The 22,299-nt window shown below is 28.9% G+C and overlaps 1 protein-coding gene across 1 annotated transcript; it reads right to left on the bottom strand.

Annotated features, from left to right (window-relative positions):
* Positions 1-7,605: 7,605 nt before the first annotated feature.
* LOC130969576 (transcription factor bHLH93-like) lies at positions 7,606-9,763 on the bottom strand. Its single transcript, XM_057895362.1, has 4 exons — positions 9,090-9,763; positions 8,646-8,816; positions 8,384-8,551; positions 7,606-8,281 (listed from the first exon to the last, which is right to left on the bottom strand). Exons 1-4 carry the CDS (start codon positions 9,663-9,665, stop codon positions 8,195-8,197), a joined length of 1,002 nt encoding a protein of 333 aa, XP_057751345.1. The 5' UTR covers positions 9,666-9,763; the 3' UTR covers positions 7,606-8,194.
* Positions 9,764-22,299: the final 12,536 nt, after the last annotated feature.

Raw genomic sequence — 22,299 nt, forward strand, 5'->3', positions numbered from 1 at the left:
GCCGTCTATTATATTATCTATTCTATTCTATTATATAAAAATCGAATTTTTACCTTTAATGATAGAATCAACGTAGAATGCTTCTGCTTTATTTTGTTTAACTCATTAAAATCAATTCATTATGATGAATTAATTATATCAACTAATTGATTTGAATAGATATGTAAGTATCACACAATTTAAAATTATGTATATTAATTATTTGATTTAATTTTTATGATATATAAATTTAAGGAATAAATTAAAATAAGATAATTTATTACTTATTTAAATTGAATACAACAAATATAAATTAATTTAGTTAAAAATTTACTATTTTCTAATCTTCTATACATAAAAATGACAAAACAAAATTATAAAAATAATCTTTTTATCACTTTTGTTATTTTAATTTTATTTTCTTTGCTTTTTTTATGTATAATTTTATTTTATATTAACTTTGTTTATTTAATAATAAAATATACTCATATTAATTATATCATATAATAATATATTTTTTTCCTATATTAATAAAAAAATTTTAATAGTTATCAACTACATCTAATAGAATGACTGAGAAGTAAGAACTACGAGAAGTTAAACCCAAGTTCAAAATGCTGAAACAAAGAAAGGAAAACAGTGGATATATGATTAGAGAAAAATGTATAATAATGACAAAATATACTAAAACTGAATTTTTTCTCCAACTAATAAAAGTGGTGTTAATTTCTCATGAATTCATTTTTTCTCTGAAATGAAATCACTATTTTCTTTTCTAAATTTATTTTAGCAAAATATATTTATTATAATTATATTACAATTAATATTTAACGAATAATGCATGATTATACTAATTTAGAGAAATATTTTTATTATAATTATACAAAATTAATATTTAATACATTATCAACTAATAAAAGTGAGGTATCAATTCCTCATAAATTCATTTTTCCTCCAAAATGAAAGTACTATTCTCTCTTCTAAATTTATTTTAGAAAAATATCTTTATTATAATTATATTACAATATTACAATTAACATTTAATGAATAATGCATAATTATAATAATTTAGAAAAATAAAATAAAGTCTAGTAATTTATCTTCCGACTGCACATGTGTATAGAATAACTTTTAAGAAGGAGTCATGTATAATAAATACAGCCGATAATTGTAAAACTGTATACTAACATTGATATAATATTATTTCAGGTATATGTTTTGCAGGCATAAAAAAAAGTGTTGAGTTGTTTTTTAGTAGATTTAAATTATTTATTGTTTATTAGAGAATTTTGTGCATTATAATTCTCTAATAATTTATTATTTATTTTGAGTTAATTTTGATATGTTCTTACTTGACAGTAAAACAACATATAAAAATTTGTTAGTGGGTCTAAGTATTATTAAGTTATTTATGGTCACACTGAGTATATATGTTTGATTTATTAAAGAAAGTAGATTACTAAAACCAATTAATAACTCTTTTAGAGTTAATATATTTAATACTAGCTTAAGAAAAAATAAATAATATATAACATATTATATTTTTATTAATCAAATTATTATAATTTAAATTAATCTTAATAAAATAATTTAAAATTATAATTTCAATCTTATTACGTGCATGGCACGGATTAATACACTTGTTATAACTTATAATGACGTTTATAATCAATCTCATAGATCTGTGTCAATCTCTCTCATATACGATGGATTCCACTTTTGCTTAAAATGTCTTCATCATAAAGTGCCACTCAAGGGGAAATTTGATTTTAGGTCGTACGGATAATGAGGTAATATATCTAATCAAGTAGCATAATGGCCCCTTCTAGCCACCTTAGTGGGCTCTTATTATTTTGCAGTGCTTCATGATATGATATAAATGTCATTATATATATACATATATCAGATTCTTTCCTTTCTTGAGATTTTAACCCTGCTAGCTGCATTGCTAAGTTAATTAATTAAAAACATTAAAGAATAGTTAACATCTTTTGACCTCCGGTATATCGAATGTTCAATTTATTAAGTGTGTAGATAATTATTCTAATATTAAAATTTAAGTAGATAATTTAAATGTAATATATTTTTATTTTATTAGACAAATTTTAGAATTTATTATTTACATTATTTACAAAAATTATTTTCTATCTAACAAATTTTTTTTCTATAATATCCTAACATGAGTGGCGTATCTTTCATGATTCATGCACACCCGGATTAATAGTAAAGTTAATCAAGTAAGAATTATTAATTACACTAGTCGTTTAATGAATATGACAATTTCAGAGTTATAGTAGACAACCGAACGTGAAAGAAGTCCAAATAAGACAGAAGAGTAATTTATTATGGAAACTTAGCATATACCTTCTATAATTTCTATTCTACAGAATAAGCGGAGCATATTCCTATCAAACAATATACTTAAAGAAAAAAAAAATAGATAAGTGTAGAAAGAAGTCAATTCACATTTAGAATGCTATGCACTTATGTAGGAAGTGTTAGAATAGTCTTAGTCTATATACATTAAAAATTAGCTATAAAATTAGTTATATATATATATATATAAAGTATGTATTAAAATATAAAATATATATTTAATATGTCTAAAATAATACATATATATTATTTTATAAAATTCATGATATCTAATTTAATAATTAATTTTTAAAATATACATAACTTTTTTTATTATTACCAATTTATAACTCGAACTATAGTTTAAAAGGCACAAATTAGGTTTTGATATATTAATTTCGATTATATTAAATTATATTTAAATATTAAACAAGTAAACAAATAATCTGCATCCGTCTATTTTAAAACATCTGATGAGTAAGCAATTAGAAAAGGACTACTTGTTTTTTTAAAAGATAATAGGAGAAAAAAAGATAGGGAAAAAAAAAGATGATAAGGCAATTGATGACGACAAAACAAACAAGTTTTAACATTTTGTACGGTACAACAACCTCTATTTAAATTTTAAACGTCCAATGAGATGCTAATTTTTTCTGATAATAAGTCATGAACGTAGAGAGACAATGAGCTGTTAGCTCGATTGTGCAACTACCATACTATTTAACATCTATAGTATTCCATCAACCATAAAAAAATATAAACTACCAGCTAATAATTAAAATCGTTTCAAAAGATATTTCGATCTCTATTTTCGTCTTCAAAAAATAAAATTAATCAAATTCATTTTTGAAAGATAATCAATTTGATCGCATTAGTCTTTTCGTCATCTCCTGTGTTACGGTGGCTAACGTTTGTTGACATGATCTGTTAACTGTCAGCATGACATTCGCATAATAATGTACCATTTTATTACTAATAAGATAAGTTTATTAGATCAATTCAAATCAGTTCCTAACTCCATAAACCCTAATCCCAAATTGCACTCGAGGCATGGATTGATCATCATCATCATATGTCTCGTGGCAGTGCTATTGTTGCTTTCTTCTCATTTCATCATTCACGTTGACATCATGTAATGTAATCTCCTCACACTCATCCAGCTCCATATATATCAATTGCTTGCTGAATTTCTGAGATAATATTGTCCCCAATAATTAACATTGATCGGGAGGAAAGAAACCCTGAATCTGGGCGACATTAATATAAATTAGTTGACATGGCATCATCGATCACTACACTCAAGACTCGAGCAAGTTGAATTATGGAAGGACATGATCTGTTGCCGCCACAAGTGGACGCATCTCTGTCGTCGTTGGATTTTCCTATAAGCATTGCCCTCCTTCTGATCATCATATTCACCTTCAGCGATGTGTTCTCTTGTTGCTACCATTGAGATAAGTTCCGCTCCTTCTCTCAATCTCAATTCCCTTCCTCTCCTACCGAATCCAACCTCAACATAATAAGTATATATATTCATTACCATTATTCTCCCGCCCTCTCTCTCTCTCTCTCTCTGCTTATTTTGTTTCTTTTCATAGTAAGAATTGAAGAAGCAAAATAGGGAAGAAAGCTTGTCAGTGTTGATGCCAGGAAACGAGATTCTTAAGTTCATTACGATAAGAAGATAATAATTTTTGAGTTGATATTGTCTCTAAGAATCAGCGGCGAGGAGTAGCGTTGATAATAGACTTTATTCTACTTTAGGCGACGGCTACGATGTAGACGACGTCGATGCGCAAACAATGGTGATGTTGAAGGCATAGGCAGTGACGCGGGCAACAACAGGGACAACCTAGGAATATGAAATCTGCTATGGAAGTGAGGTTCGATTTTCTTGGATTTAGGATTAGGGTTCATGGAGTTAGAGACGAATTTGAATTGATCTAATAAACTTATTTTATCAGCAACAAGAAGATACATTAAGCGAGTGTCACGCTGGCAGTTAACAGACTATGTTAACGAACGTTAGCCACCTCAGCGCAGGAAATGACAGAAGGACTAACATGACTAAATTGATTATTTTTCGGGGACAAATTTAATTAATTTTATCTTTTGAAAATGAAAATAAAAATCAATATATATTTTAGAGACGATTTTGATTATTAACTTTATAAACTATTTTACATAATCAAATATAATTAACTAATTGTTTGATAGCTAAAATTACATGTATATGAAACATTTTTGAATTAACATATTAAACAAATAGTTAGGTCAATTGTCCAAGGGAAATGATTCGATCGAGAAATAAGATGAATAATCGAGCCCCAATATCAGAGAGCGTTGCACGATTTGATTTGTTGTCTTGAACTCTTAAAAATATTGGCACATATATATATATATATATATATATCGATAATATATGCACCATAGATGCAACACATGTCTCGTTAACTTTGTAACCTCCCTTTGGATGATTAGACGTTTACTTATTTACTAATTACATGGCTGAAATTCTTCCAAAAAGTTTACAAATCATAGCACATCATACAATCATAGATCCATAGTACGCAGAATCATTTTTATTTTAAATTCAATTTTGGTAGATCATATTATATTATCCTTTTGAAAAATTTTTAATTATATTGATATATTGATGTTTTAGTAAATTTTAATGGTTAATTTAATTATATATTTTTTGTTATTAAAATTAGTAATTAAAAATTATTGAAATATCAATGTCTCGATATATTTAAAAAATTTTCTATCCTTTTTAAGTTTTTCTCACCTTTTTCCTAGCCATCATTCATAGGCAACAACACCCCACCTTAATTTCTATGTTCACATTTCTCCCAATATATTATTAGAGTCCGCAAACAGACAAATAAAAACTTGTTTCCTTTCAAACGGAGTGATGGACCACAGTAGGATCTGTTGGTTCACGGGTTTTGATCGAACCGATTGGTTTTGAATGAATGATTCGATTAAGGTAAAAATTCAGATGAAATCGATTTTACGGTTGATATTGAAGAGTCGTTTGATGAAAATTTAGTTAAATCAATCAATTATCCAACGACTCTTCCGTATCAACTTTATGTGAAGTCGATTTCACCTGAATTTTCACCTTGGTTAATTCTAGACGGTCCAATTATAAATTCGATCCACATCCACGCTGTCGTCCAAATTGAATAAATTACTAGTTTATTGAGTTTTTGGTTCAACCAATTGATTTGGTCCGATTTTGATAAAAAAAAATTTTTTTTGGTTTACTGATAACTTTGCTTTTAAAAGACCCATTAAGAATTTCATAATCATAATCATAATTTAGACAACAGCATCTAAAGATAAGATTTTGTTCAGAATATAATTCAGGATTGTTAAAAGAACTCCACTCCCGAGGGCAGGTTTTCTTTTCAATAATTATAAACTATCTTATTGTTATTAAAGTTCACACCTTTTTCCCTTTAAGACTAAGTGAAAATGTATTTATTTTAATATCTAAATTTATCCTAAAAATATATTTTTTATAATGATCATATTTTTGGGAGTTTTTTTTTTGGTCAAATTATACCTTAAAACACACTCTCATTTCTCTTTCTCATAAGTTTTATCAGAAGTATATTAGATGATGATTATAGAGAGATCTTCAAATCCCAACTTATCTCTGATGTATAATCTTTTTTTTTGGACTTTTGGTCCCGTTTTAATACAAAAAAAGATAGTTAGAATTTAACTCTAATGCACTTTTTACTTTTTAGCAAGGTATACAATTATACATGTATGTCACTAGTAGAGGCCTTGTAACGCTGGGCATGTTAATTATCATCAGGTTATAGTGAGGCTGCTGGTATAGATGTCTAAATTTTATTTTGCCGGCACAGATTTTTTTTTTTCTTTAGTAAAACTCATGTTGACTTGATTAAGTCAGCCCAATAGTCAATAGGTGAATTTGGTCAATAAAATTCGGTTTTTGCTATAATTGGCACTGACTCTAACCTTTCACAGCCCAGATTAGCCTAAAAAAGGAGCGTACAGCCTATATAATAAAAATTTAAATTTATACTCTACATATTTTTCTCCCCAAATTTTATTTAAATATTTATTAAGTTTAGGTCTTCTATCTGTTTAAATTTAATTTTAAGTTAACTTGGCATTGATAAGATTTAAGTCAATTTTATTCTTTTTAAGAGAATTTCTTTTTCTCTTTTCTTTTTTTTTTTTGGTAACATCTTGTAAAGGAAATATTATATGATCTGCAAAGTGCAGGGAACATGTTTTCTTTTTGGATTAGAATCACAACATAATGTTCTGGGCCCAATACTGAATCTCAGGTCTGATAGTCTCATTCAGGCCCATCACAGGCAGAATTTGTCCCGACAAAAAAACACAGTAATTTGGCTTGCATAAGAACCACCCCGGTCCTGTCGGAAAAAAAAAAAAAGAACCACCCAAGCAAGCAGAAAAAAAAATTTCAACTACCATGAAGGTAACAAACGGGATAGTATTAGTGCTAGTATGATCGCAGCATGTGCTACTATCTACTAGTACTAATTTCTAATAAGAATAATTTTTTTGGACAGGAAAAAGGAATGTGTTGAGTTGGGTTGAAAAAGATGTATTTAAATAAATAAATAAATATCAAAGCGATTCTCCACGTGGCATTGAAGTTGAAACTTGAAAGTGCTGATAAGATGTGAAAGTCAACTAAGTTTTACTTATATCTAATTGAGTATTACCTTTTGACCACCATATTCTTGATTCATCACAAAGTCTCATTTGATCACGGGTTTTCTCCATGATTCAATTAGGTTTGATACTTGTTCAAGATATGTTCTGTTGGGAGATAAGTTTAGCACTTGAAAGTTGAAAAGGCATAATGCTGTTGGTTTTTCTTCTCTAAGCTTTTCATGTTGTGACAAATCATCCCCACCCCCAGAAAAAGCTTAAATGGTTAATTATAGAGACATTTATTAATTTATATTTAATCCATCCTTTCACACAAGAATCTCTTCATAAAGTTAAAGCATGGGTAATGCATTGACTTATCTTACCTTGTGTTAAACTGTTAATATTCAAATTTTACTCAGAAAATGAGATCAACTAGAAGCTATGCTGTCATTTTACTATCTAGAAAACTTTTTGTACAGAAACACGAAAATGATTTTGTATCTAATCATGCACATTAAAAAGGATAAATAATCAATTCCAACAGTTGTGATGTAATCATGTAAAAGGAAAGAGCTGATGTATACAACATAATAATTAACAAAGGATGATTCTACCCCTTGAGAGAGAGCTACTTGATCTTTCAATTATTGAGTATCATGGAGGAACAAGCCTATGACTCATGTAATGGTTGTTAATCACTTCACCTATCAATTAACAACCTCATAACTCCAGAAAAGAAAAAATGTTAGATGCCTGACCAACACCAGAAACCTTAAAAAAGAAATTGTACATCTAGTGGTTGGTGACAACAGGACACAAGATGACACATAATTATTGTATATGGTCCTATAAATGAAACTTTGAAGCAGATGACACATTCAGTATTCTATAAGAAATATGTTTAATTCCACTTATGGCTTAGCAATAATTCTCCATTATAAATTACTCCTGACGAAATTGACTTGTCAGAAGGTGAAATTGAAACTTGCACTAAAGATACCCCAAAAACTATGTTAAAACATAGGGCAAGGATGTAAGCTGGAAAATCATTAATGAAAGCCAAGCTTATTCTGAATCTCATTAAAACTTCTACCTCCTAAATTCCTTGGATTACATACTAAAGAGGGGAAAATTGCTTCTTTTACACAATTCTGCAAATTGTTACAGAAACTTCCCATCTTTGTCCTAAAGACTAGAGGCATCTCCCACCATAGCCTGCATTTCTGAATAGTGCTTGCTTTATCTCTTCAGGGTCAACACAATTTCTCTGCTCAGCTACCTATGACCATGAAAACAATAAAATTTATGAGTAACTCGATATATTAGATTTTGCAAGCCTGGAAACACATTGAGATCAATCAAGGAGGGTTATGATATGAACCTCTGAGCAAGATGCTTGCATTGAGAAATCATTGAAGCTACTTATAACACATTGCTGAATCTCAAGGCCTAATGCTTCCAATGTATTCACTGTTGACAATAATAATCCTGGCTTCGTGGCACAACAGATGCTGATCCTGGTGTCCTTGTCTCTCCTCTCAACATCGAACTGCACAAACATTATTGAGTCACATACATTCATCATTCACAAAATTGGGGAAAATCAAGCTAGGAATTTGAGTAACTAGTGCAAAATCCATTACCTTGGGTGAATTTCTAACCATCGCTTCATTTGGCTTGAGTTCCTTAGAAACCCCCAAGAGATTTTGCTGACTTGTGCCCTCCTCCACTTCTTCCTCTTGCAACTTGTTAATCCTCTCCAGAAGCTCTTTCATGTAGTCTATGGTATCTCCAAGAATGGAAGTTCTGTCCATCTGTTGAGTATGACATTCATCATGTTAGTGTGAAATTACCAAGATTTGAGAACAAACCAAGAAAAAAGAAAAAAAAAAAACAAATATAGGTTGTGCCTGGATTTAAGTGTAATAATCATGAATAGACCACAAAAATAAAAAGGGGAAAACAGAAAGAAAAAAGAAAATTCTAATTTCATTTCTAATGATTGAGACATTAATACAAACACATGGCATGATAAAGTCTGAGGTTAAAAAAAAGTGAACTTTTTGGGTTGGGGGGAATGGGATGACCTTGCTGATCTTGGGGACAATTGATCTTAGCATAGAGAGACGGTCATTGAGGCGCTTCCTTCTCCTTCTTTCAGCCATAAGATTCTTTGATGGCTGGCCTTCAAGCTTCTTGGACTTGTTCTTCTTCTCCCCTACCCCACACATGCCCATGTTGAAGACCACAGGAACATGAACCTGAACATCCACGACAGCTTGTTCCTCAACCTTGCAGCCAAGAAATCCAGCATCTTCATCGTCCAGGACTGAAGGGTTATTATTATCGTCATCAAGATGTTGATGGTTGTGTGGGAGTGGGGGTGGTGGTGCATCATCATATTCATATTCATACTTGGTGGTGTAGGAAGAGTCAAGGTCAGGCATTGTGAAGGCATCATCGGGAAAAGGGTATGAGGTGGTGAATGGGCAGTCTGGTAATGCAGAAGGAGGAAAGGAAGAAGAAGAAGGGGTATCAAGAAAAGGGTCAAAGTAGTTCCAAGAAGAAGGTGAGAAGACATCATTACTAGTACAACTACTCCATGTGTCTTTTCTTGGAGCAAGCATAAGTTCCTCAAGGAAACCAAGTTGAGATAGCTCCATAACTTCGCTCTCTCTCTGTTTTCTTCTCTTTGTTCGTTCTTGTGTGCTCAGACTTGAGACTTGAGACTTGAGACTTGAGACTTGAGACTGTGACTTAACCACACACACACACCGGGTGCTCAACTTCCCCACCATTTTCTTTAAATAATTCTAGGTCCTTTTACACATGCATTTTTCTTTATCATTTTCTAATTATTTAACCTTTCATACAATATATAATATTCTTAAAATATATACTTAAAACTCATTTTTGATAGTTTATTCTTTTAACAATAGATATATTGGGATTTAATTTTTATGTATTCACCACGTAAAATATTTTAATTTAATAGGATAATGTTATATTAGTAATTAATTAACTTTTAAATTTATTATTAAAATATTATTTAAAATTTGATTAAATAATTGTATAAAATTTTTTGTATTATTATTAATGAATTAAAATTAAACTCTTTCAAATATGAATTCATTACTTGTAAATTTCTTTTTATAAGTAGTTAATCTTTTCAATGATATATATATATATTCTTTTCGAGTTTAAGTTTCATATATGGTCATTTAAATGATTATGGCATAATCAATGGTTATTTTATTGACATGCTGTACGAATATATTTGTAAATAATCTTTATATTGAGAATTTTTTTTTTCAACTTATAGATTTTAGCACAAGAAAAAACTACACATAATTGAAAAAAAAAAAGGAGTTGACAGCTAAATTAGTCACTATAAGATAAAGGCATTTTTAAATTTATTTTTGAAAGATTTTTTTAATTAAATTAATACTTTAAACATTACGAATTAATTATATCTGTCTTTTAGTTATTTTGCTCATAATTTTTGTCAATAATTGATGATGTGAAATGTTAACTAATAACATATATGACACATAACATATTCAATTAGACATTAACTAAATATATTTACGAAAATCTATTAATTTAGACACTATATCATATTAGAAATAGAATTTTTATAATTAAAAAAATGACAAAATTAATAAATTTTTATAAATATATTTAGTCAATATCTAATTAGATATATCAGATATTATATATATTAATATATTATTAATTAACGTTTTACAAAATCAATCTTTTAAAACTAATTTGATTATTAACGTTAGGAAAAAAAAAAAGAGAATCCAAAAAAAATTCAGAAAATATATATGGAGAGAAAATAATGAGACAAGATAAACATATAAGAGCATTTAACAAGTAATTAAAAAGATGAGGTAGCGTAAGTAAACTTTAATGAAGTCCAATATGATGTAAAATAAAATAGAGGTGTCGGTAAAGGCTTTCTTGAATGTTATTCTTATACTATAATACTATCAGGGTTCAATAATCCCTTCATCGAAGTTTTGATCATTACAGAATGTATTACAGTTGAAAAGTGCATTGTAATAGCACCCAGAGAAAGATTTAATTAAGATTGAAATGGAATCTCAATCTCAATCTCAAGGTGAATTACAGAATTAATGTCCTTTTCATTAAACTAATTACATACGCAGACAGAATTTGTATTTAATTCCCTCTTCGATTCCTTGACAATTTTCTTTGACCTTTTTGTCTTGTTGTATGTCCTTTTACTCATTACTCCCCGACCTTTTCGTTGGATTTTCAAATGAAAGAGCATTTTATTTTGTTAAATTGTATTTTTGTCTTTACCTCTGTATTTATGTCATTTGATGCCCACGTACCTATATTTTTTATTTAATTAGTTCCTAGCACAAAATAGACAGGATTTATTTTATTTAATATTTATTAATTATTGCAAAGATTTGATTGATTAGTAAAGTTATAGAATATATATGTTGCTTGTATTGGATAAGTGATCGATAATAAAGTGAATAAGAATATAGCATGCATTATTGTAATATATGATTATTTTGAGGCACTCCCGAGGCAGAGTTGAAGTGTGTGATGGATCACATTGATTGAGGTAATATAATAATACTATACTACTATTATGCGACAACATGTAGCACATGCATGCAATGCAAGAACCCTAAATTAAATAAAATTGAGCCCAATGCAAAAACAACATCAATACACAGTTGATTGAAGACCGACCTATGGCTGATGATTCAGCGTTGTAGCCGGGGAACATGAAAATGAACAAAACCATAGTCACGAGCTCTTTCAATTTCTTTATATGTCCTTAATCCTTATAACAAGAACCACGAGACCCTCTTATGGGACAAGCTTCTACAGTATGTACTTAGTAGTGAACACATGTGAATATGTGATAGATCAATGTGATTTCCTCTCTTAGTTCAATTACGTACATGTTAATATACAAAAGTTTATATATTAATGTGTCTTTACCAAATAATCTAAATTTGTTAGAGAGAAATTCATAACATAGTAATCAATTATTATAATGTTTAAAATAGAATTGACACTAGGCCCACACACCACTGGTTTATATATATAGTGAAAATTTCTTGGTTGAGTTGGCTGCAATAAGTGAATTATTCGTTAGGGAAATAAATTAAATTAAAAGTATATAAAATGGTGGAAGAATGAGGAAGATTGGGTGGAATAATGTGTCCATTTAATGCTACATAATTGATACCTCTCATTTTGCCATGACAATAACAATGAATTATTAACCAACTTAGATGGTGGAGTGATGAGCTCACTCGTCCACTTAAACAAGTGTCAAGATTTTGTCTTATATATGCAGATATTCATTGACCAACGGTAAATTTCTTAGATGGGTGCGCTCAGATCCATGACGGATTAATTTTTGGCCTACCAGGTTGAAGAAAAAAAAAGAATTATTGAAGAGAATCTGCATTGTTCATTGATATGATGAAGAAGGGGGTGTATCGTGTATGTATAGTTGTGGTTCTGAATTTCTGATTTACATACGGATTCATCATAATCATGCCCTTTCGGAATAACCTCATTTTATTTTGTTTGTAAGGTAAGGACATTGTTGACGGGTTCTTTCAAGTCACAGTTCCAATATTCTTTGTTGGAAATAAAATCAAATTGAGTAGCTAGCGACATATTATACTAATAAGAGAGGGACAAACAACTGAAACAAGCAGGAAAATTAGTAGTAGTAATGAACACTATTAATTTCATGTAACAAATTTCACGTGCTAATTCATGGTTTGTAAATTAATTAAGACATTCTCTCTCTAGATATATATATATATATATATATATATATATATATATATACAATACGCATAATTAATTAAGATTGTAACATTTTCTTTCATTCCGGTATTACTCTATCTTATTTCTTCCCTCTACTTAATTTTCCTTCTCTTATTTAATTTGAATTTTGAACATATGCGTGATGTATATGTGATGCACAACTTGAAAATATAAGAATACGTTTTTCCTGAAACCCATCTTTTTAATAGCTTATTAGTGATTAGCCAATGAAGTTTGGTTCAATTAATTGCAGTGTCCACTCATTAAAATACATAATTAATAACACTCTCACTTACAGACTATTCATATTTTTTACTTATCGATTATTTTAAAATAAAAAATAAAATATAAAAATATAAAACAATTTCAATATTATTTTTATCTGATCATATTAGAATCAACTAATAAAGTATATAGAACAATTAAAAATAATGGATAATACTAAATATAATAAATGTGTAATTATAAATGTTATATGCATGTGACATTGTCAATATTAAAATAATATTGTTATACACTTTGCAAATAATATGTTGCATGGAATTGAGAATTATTATATATAATATGTATAAATATGGATGTTACATGTATACTTTATAGATGTTAATTTAACGATATTTTTTCAACAACTTCCATTATATAACTTATTCTTTACATAGATTGTTATAAGTAAAAAATAAAATATAGAAGAAAATTATGAAACAAATCTTAAAATAAATATTGAATAAAAAATAGCAAAAGAAAAGAATATAAAAAATACATAAAAGATTAAACACTTACGAAATTAAAATGTGTTAGAATATAATTAGGATTAATTAGTATCAATTAGTATTATTTAGCATATCTAAATATTTATTATAGAATATTACATTTTTATTATTATGATTCTCTTAATATCTATAAATACTATTTTATATTGTATCATTTAAGACAACTTGAATAAACAACTTGAATACATTCAATAATACATCAATCCTTTTTTTAGTTTAATCTCTTATTTCTAATAAAATGAATGATAAATATTTTCTACTGAGTATTGGGCGATTTTATATTTTGGTGCTTGTGTTTTGTTGACATATTATATAGACCTTATATAATATAATGAAAGAGAATAGAAGAGAAATATTGATCAAAACAATGAAAAAAAAATAAAAGGGAATTAGTCCGATATTTTAGACATATATTATTATTATTATTATTATTATTATTATTATTATTATTAGTAATAGTAGTAGGTTTAATTACTCGGTTGATCTTTATAGTTTTGTAAAATTTTTAATTAGGTTTCTATACTTTTTTTTCTTTTAGTTGGGTCTCTGCGCCATTTTTTTAATTAGGACTCAATTGAAAAATAAATTGGTGCAGGAACTCAATTAAAAGAAAAAAAAGTATAATGACCTAATTAAAAATTTTGTAAAACTATAAGAACCAATAGAATAATTAAACCTTATTATTATTATTATTATTATTACAATTAGTACATAATTTCAGCACATTATGTTGGTGTTATTATTATTATTATTATTATTATTATTATTATTATTATTATTATTATTATTATTATTATTATTATTATTATTATGTCAACGGTATCTCCTAGTTCCATAGGTTAAAAACTAATTCGTCGCGAATTTTAATTTCATTCAAGGGTTCTGTCGCTGGCCAATAAATTATTGTATACATAAGACGATATTCGAACATCCGACACTTATTTAAGTTGACGAATGAGCTGACTATTCGACCAATCTAAGTTGGTTTTATTATTTTATTTTATTTTATTGCTATTAATGCATATAAAAATCATTATGATATCTATCACCATTAATATCACATGGAGTGTTGAATTGAAGCTCTAGCCCGTAAGAAGAAGAAAGTTAAGAAAGATGTTATTTAATTAGTGAATGTAAAAAAGGAATTATCGGGCTGTTATTTGCTGTTTCTTAAATATTTCTGCTATAATTATAAGGAATATACAACAAGTTGCAATTTGACGCGTGTCAAGAAGAATTAATTAAGCATAGACAAATAAAAACAGAAGCAGCTATGCTACACGCCGAAAGAGTTAAGTTAATTATAGTTATAGATTGATTTAGAGCACGTTAGAAAAAATTGGAATTAGGCGTAGGGATGAGTCATGTATGATGTTCCATAAATAAATCATAATAATTTTGCGTCAAATAATATTCCAATGAATAAACACTATTATTGTTCTTGTCTTGTTTACTCAAACTAGCAAATTAGCAACGAGCGTGTACGCTTTCACATGTCATCTATTCTATTTCCAATGACTTCTTCTACGTAACACAAAAATTGATAAATATGAAAGGAGAATAAGAATATATCTGTCTCGATTTTTCTTTTTTTTTCTTTCTTTCTTTAGCTTAACAAGCAATCATTAAATTAAAGAATAATTCTATGATAATAACAAGTGAGATAGAAGATAAGCTAATAAGTACGTTTTTTTTTTCTTTTAGAAATGAAATGATTATGAGTATGACACGAAAAGGACGAGAAAGGAGCACATGTGTTATGTTGTGTGTATGGTAGAAGAAATGAAGAGAGAAGAAGAAGAAGAAGAAGTCACAAATCAGGAGGAAGCGCCCACGATATACATCGAAAACCGCTTTTGGGTTTTAACTTTTTTGTCTATTTCGTCTCTGTTTTTTTCTGCTTGGTTTATTTAATTTATTTTCCTTTCTTTCTATTTTACTACTTTGGGTCCCACTCTCCCCTTCTATAGTCTTCTAGATCATACCACTTGAATCAAACAACAATCTTTCATTTTTGTGCTTAGATTTATAAGCAAGATTGATTATTGTGGTTATTAATTGAGGAGGGGGCCGGGGGAAGAAGTGGAAGAAAGAGAGAGATTGCATGCAAGTGAGGGAGGAAGGGGCCAATTATATAGCTTGGTGGTAATGTGGTGAAAGTACAATGAGTGTGATGATTCATGATTCCATGTATGTCAGATAATTTGATTGCATTGCATGTGTTATACTCAATGATATGAAAATCACATAAGTGTTGCCTGTTGGGGATGCAAGGTTTGGTCACCAATTAACGTCAGAAGCGCCCCTTACCTTTGGTATTTTGGATCAATCCACCTGAGATACATATATGTATGTGTCAAGTGGGGTACCATGGTGGTTGTGATACATCATCACTCTTATGAATATGGGGTCATGACTCATATCCCTTCCTCATAGCCTCATAGCCATCATTTGATTTCACGCCACAATATATTATTATATAGGAAATTTTACTAAATTAATTGATAAAAGACATGTATATTACATGTGATTTTTTTTGTTATTCAAAAACACTTTTTACTGCAATATTACGTACGCTTAATTACCACCGGCTAATTTTTGTAGTTATGAAAGTTTAAAATGTGTTCTACTCAATTATAGAAAAATAATGTATTTTTTATGGATATAAAGATAATTTTTTTTAATTAAAATTCATAAATTGAAGGCTCAGTTTTGTTTCGGGTCAGATCTGAGGTAATAGAAAAATTTGAGCCTCAGATTTGTGTAAGCTAAAAATTTTTTTTAAGTGATAAGTAAATTGGTAGGTTAATTTTTTGGAAAAAAAAATTATAAACTTTCTTAGATTTGTATTTTTTAAAAGAAATTTAAAACCATAAATCTGACCATCAGATTTGTAGTATAAAAAAAAATTAAAATTCACATAACTGTGCTTTAAATTTGTGATCATCCATATAAAAATAAAAAAATATACCAATTTTTTACATTATTTAAAAACACCACTACAATCTCAATAATAAAAATAAAAAGTGAATTACTACATACTTGGCTCGATTTTTATTATTTAACCTATCTTTTTAATAAATTGGTATATGGAAGGTTACATGTGATTTATTTTGTTAATTTAATATTTTAATTTGACTTTTAAAAATATCGATTTGAGTTAAATTGATCATTTGATAATTTTTTGTTCGCGTATTATATAATTAAATATCATGTGACATATGACAAACTTATCTGAAGTGAAATTAATCATTTTGATTTACCTTATACATACGCCAGCATAAATTAATGGTGTGATCAATTTATCTCATGGAAATGTTATATATATATATATATATATATATATATATATTAAATACAGGAGTAAAACTCAAACATAAAATTTTTAGATAAGAATAGAAAGATTATACCATTTAAGTTAGATTTTGTTGGCGAAAATGTTGATATCTTGTATCGTATACATCAATACTTAACGATGATATCAATCATCACTATATAAATATATATCGCCAAAGAGAACTCAACATACAGAAGCTATCTATGTATGTGGGTAGCAATAATACCCCAAATAATGATGCCATAAAAGTCCCATAAAATAGGTGAATGTAACGAACATAGATATGTAGCTAGGGACACCTGCTCCATTTTCACAATCATGGCCGCGTCAAGATTATTATTATTATTATTATTATTATTTTCAATGCCACATTTGATGACATATATAGCTAACTATTTTGTATTGTACCGTGCTATAGCTAGCTCTCTATAGTCTACTCCGATCCCCCAGTCCCATCAATAATTTCTTTCAAGCAACCATGCAAACTTTAATGTACTCTAATCTAGGTTGAAATTTTTGTATATTCGTTAATGAAATGGTGACAATGATGATTAATCTGAAAATTGGAGATAACATATGTATGACAAATTATATTTGCTTGAGATGCAAGTCACTTCCCTTGTTGTTCCGTTTTGAGTTTTGACCCTTTCCTTGGTTCTTAGCAAAAATTGCGGTCTATAAGGAACGGAATTAATAATAGTATGAGACAGAATCTATAAAAGTTTTGGGTCAGGAATGGATATATGCTATAGCTAGCTATGATTCTTAGATATATAGTAACAACAAACACATGAAGACAAGTATATATGTCTATTCTATTTTTTGCTCGGCTGAATTCCCGGCTAAATCAGTTAATAGATTTCATATGCTTCTTACGTTCCTCTGCAACTAAAATCCACCAGTGTCTCGACAATCCTTTTTCTTGGATTTTACATACAACACACCACCTTCTTATACGCCAAATAAATATTGTCTCTCTCTCTCTCTCAATTCACTTTAATTTGTCAACGTAACAAATTAATAGATCCTAGTGTTGGTTATTGTATTCCTCTTCAATATTGGGTTTGGTTAAGATGTGCTCATATCTTAAAAAAAATAAATAAATAAAAAATGTAACTTTTTCATATTTTTAGGAACCAACACTTTTTATCAATATTAATCAACACCTTGGGTCAATACCTTAGTTTTATATATATTATTAGAATTTAAAATTTAATATTTAAAATTTAGAATTGATTAAAAATAATAAATTTTATTAGTTATATAATATTGTTTTTATTTTTAATGTCCATATCACGTGTTCTATAAACATGTATTAACTAATTTCTAATTATATTCTATTTTTTCACTCAATTACAAAAATATATACGCACATATATATACAGGGCAATTTCATGTGCTAGAATTGAACAATAAGTCCTTTAGCTTTCACTGAATGAGAAATGATAGGGACAAGAGCGAAAAAATGAAAAATTAACTAGTATTTTTTCAAATATAAAATAAAAATACTAGTCGCTTAATAATTGTCATATATAATCAAGTGAATATGAGTACGTCACATACATTACAAGAAATAAAAATGAATGAATAATTATTATATATATTACTAAAGTCGCATATGATAATACTTTATACAAATATATATATCAAATTTATAATTATATGGTTGCTAATTAATACAGCTTATAGCTAGTTATAGATAATTAAGAGCACATACACATACATGAGACATATAGGCACTAAATAATTTCTCTCTTAGCTTGCAATGCAACTTGTACATTCGCAATAACGGATGTAGAATTCGGAAACCCACCTTGCAATTGAAGTCAAAGATATATATTTATAGATGGGACATTAAGACAGAAAACACAATGGGAAATAGCTATCATGTTTATCTGGAAAATCTTTGATGGTAGTAATGATAATGTCTAAGGTGATGATTGCATCCATATCGCTTGGATTTAGTTAGGACTTTAATGCTGATCCAAAAAGGTGAATCTCTCAATCATATATAAATATTCTAATTCACAAACACTCCAACTTAGATTTTGTATTTTGGTATCATTTCCGTTTTGTTTCTTGGGCTAAATTGTGGTACCACAAACCACAACTTCCAAAAAATTTCCAATCGTTAGAAACTTTATCTACTATAGTAATTATTAAACCTAGCACTGCATGTGGAGCCATACTCCCAACTGCTTCAATATATATATCAACAAGTTTCCATGTCTTTTTATGTCTATTTTTTCATGCCACTATAATTCTGACATTATACCTTAATCATCATTACTGCTGCTAACTTTGTCAAAATTCACACGATAAAAGTCTCGATGGGATTTTTTATATTACAGAAAATTTTCCAAATTAGATCATTATTATACAACAAAAAGCTAAGAAAGAGAAACTCTAAATTAGGTGATCACCATATATATATAATAAAAAATTAATCATAGGGATATGTGCAGTATAATGGTGATCTTGAGTCTTATTTGGTGTATTCTTGTATGAAATAGAGTAATAATAATTAATGTTTTGGGTAACATTCGAATTAAATTCGACCACTCCAAAAATAATATTTTCTCTTATACACACAATCTGATATGATGAAAAAAAGAATATTAAGAACATGTATCTGATTAATAATCGTCCAAACTCTGATTCAATATTAAATTTGGTTGGTTATTATATTATTGTTTATGCTAGACTGTTAATTATTCGATAATAATTTCGTCAAGTGAGTAGTATCTGGCACTTCAATTAGACTCTGATTGACTATTGGTCAGATTGGGTCAAGATTCCTTGCAGCAACAGCCACAGCATGCAATGCAAGTAGCATAAACTATGAAAAATTTCCAGTACGAATATACATTAAGCTAATCAAAATTTATTCATAAGTTATGCTGATCGGATTGGTATTCTATATTAAAGATAATAATTGTAGGTATACCAGATTAGGGGAGAATGTCGTTTCTCCATATATACAATTTTTCTAGGATCAAGATTGTTTGCTCATTCCAGTCCAACAAACAATTTTATTTATTTGTTCTAGAAAATTGTGAGGGGAATATATTCCCTAAGTTCATGATATATACTATATGGTACTACTAAGTACTAATACTCTAAGTAATTAACTTTAATTTATTTATTAATATGCCCAAGAGCCAAGAATACTCTCTTCGTTCAATCAAGGCTAGAATATAGAACCCTATGCATCCATGCGACACAATCCAATTGTTTTTTCTTTTTCTTGTTTTGGGTCAACAATTTGAATATGGTTTCACTCCAGTGTATGGTCCTAATTAAATGGGCCACAAGTTCTGTCCAATGATTGTGAAACTGATTGTAATGCCCAAATAGATTTTTCTTTAGTTATCTGGGTTTGAAAGTTCAAAACTTGAAATCTTGCAATGCGCTATTTGATTGGTCGAATAGTCAACTCACTCGTCTACTTAAATAAATGTTGATGGTTTAAATTTGTTTTGTATATGTAACAATCTATTAATTAGTGGTAGACCCTTAAATGAAGTTCAGATCAAATTATCCTGTGGAATGGGAGATACCGTTACCAACCAAAAAAATTAAAGTTAAATTACACAGTTGGTCTCTACACTTTCAGTGAAATTGTAAATTGGTCTCTACACTTTAAAGGTTTATAATTGAGTCTCTAAAAAGAATTAAAATTTACAATTTAGTCCCTACCGTTCAAAAAGTGTTTGATTTGATAGAATATTCTCAGCATATTTTATATTTTAAACATGTGAGCTGCATATGTTTGACAACAGGGACCAATTTGCAATTTTAGTGAAGGTATAGGGACCAACCGTGTAATTTTACTATTTGAAAATAACCAAAAACTCCCTAGGCTATCTGAACCCACCTCGCCCCTCTCCAGCTCTCTCACTCTCACTTTCTCACTTTCTAAATTGATACCCCAACCTCAGCGTTCTCTGTCTCTCACCTGTAGAGGTGTTCAAATCAAAACCGATCCAAATTAAACTGCTCATCCAATCCAATCTAAACCAAAAATCGATTGAAACCGCACTAATTCGGATTTGATTGGATTTTATTTTTTGTAAACCGCTAGATCGGATCGGATTTTGGATCTACTTTTCACAATCGATCCAATGCAATCCAAACCGCACAATGTGTTATAATATTATTATTTTATTATTATATTTACAATTATACTTATAACATATTCAATCTGTTATACATTTTTATATTTTTCATATATTATTATTATTATTTAATAAATTTTTTATGTTTAAAATGTGATTTATTTATTTATTTTAACTAACCTATAATTTTATTTCTATTGTTATGTTATCATTGGTTTTTAAAAATATTGTTAAGACTTGCTATGTCATTGTTGGTTATTTAAAATTTGATGTTGAGACTTGTTATATATATTTAATTTTTTTAATTTACAAAACCGCAAATTCAATCCAATCCAAACCTCAAAATTGGATCAGATTGGATTGATTTTTTTTTTTAAAAATCATCTAATTCAAACCGCACCGCAAGAAAACATAGTGTTCGGATCGGATGAGTTTTTTTACTCAAAATCGATCCAAACCGCACTGCGAACACCCTTACTCACCTTGATTCACCGTCGCCATGCCGGATCCACAGCATTTATGCTCACGGGTCGGGCCTCGCCTCCTTCCTAGTTCCTGCAACTCACCTCTCTCATCCAACGATTTTTTCTTCTCTTCCAATCCCAATACTAAACACTGATAAATGAAAGAGAACAATTTCAATCCCAAACATGCTCAACGCGAACAATTCAATGTCTAAGAAAAAAATAGCAACAAATCAACATAAAAATAGTAACTCAATTTATTGGTGAATTCGGCGCGGCAATGGAGGCAGAGGCACGAGCCGAGGTGAGAGATAAAGAGCGTTGGGGTTGGGGTACCATTTTAGAAAGTGAGAAAATGAGAGTGAAAGAACTGGGGAGGGACGGGGTGGGTTCAGATAGCGTAGGGAGTTTTTGTTCATTTTTAAATGGTTAAATTACACGGTTGGTTCCTATACTTTCACTAAAATTGCAAATTGGTTCCTATTGTCAAATATGTGCAGCTCACATGTTTAAAATAGAGAATATATTGAGAATATTCTGTTAAATCAAACACTTTTTAAACGGTAGAAGCTAAATTACAAATTTTAATTTTTTTAGGGACCCAATTATAAACTTTTAAAGTGTAGAGACTAATTTACAATTTCACTAAAAGTATAGAGAGCAACGAGGTGTAATTTAACCAAAAATTAAATCTGTTTGTGAGTGAGAAAGGTCACGGGCAGAGTAATATGCTGTGGATTGGAATGAAAATTAGCATAGTGAAGTAAAAG

Source organism: Arachis stenosperma, chromosome 3, assembly GCF_014773155.1.
Source record: "Arachis stenosperma cultivar V10309 chromosome 3, arast.V10309.gnm1.PFL2, whole genome shotgun sequence".
Classification (NCBI taxonomy): domain Eukaryota; kingdom Viridiplantae; phylum Streptophyta; class Magnoliopsida; order Fabales; family Fabaceae; genus Arachis; species Arachis stenosperma.

Bases quoted from the DNA above. Each gene is read 5' to 3' on its own strand.
- LOC130969576 (XM_057895362.1), bottom strand. From the start codon at position 9,665: ATGGAGCTATCTCAACTTGGTTTCCTTGAGGAACTTATGCTTGCTCCA. The intron at 8,552-8,645 runs GTAATGGATTTT...ATGTTTGTGCAG, and splicing joins TGGTTAGAAATTCACCCAAG to TTCGATGTTGAGAGGAGAGA. The intron at 8,282-8,383 runs GTTCATATCATA...TCATGGTCATAG, and splicing joins TGCAAGCATCTTGCTCAGAG to GTAGCTGAGCAGAGAAATTG.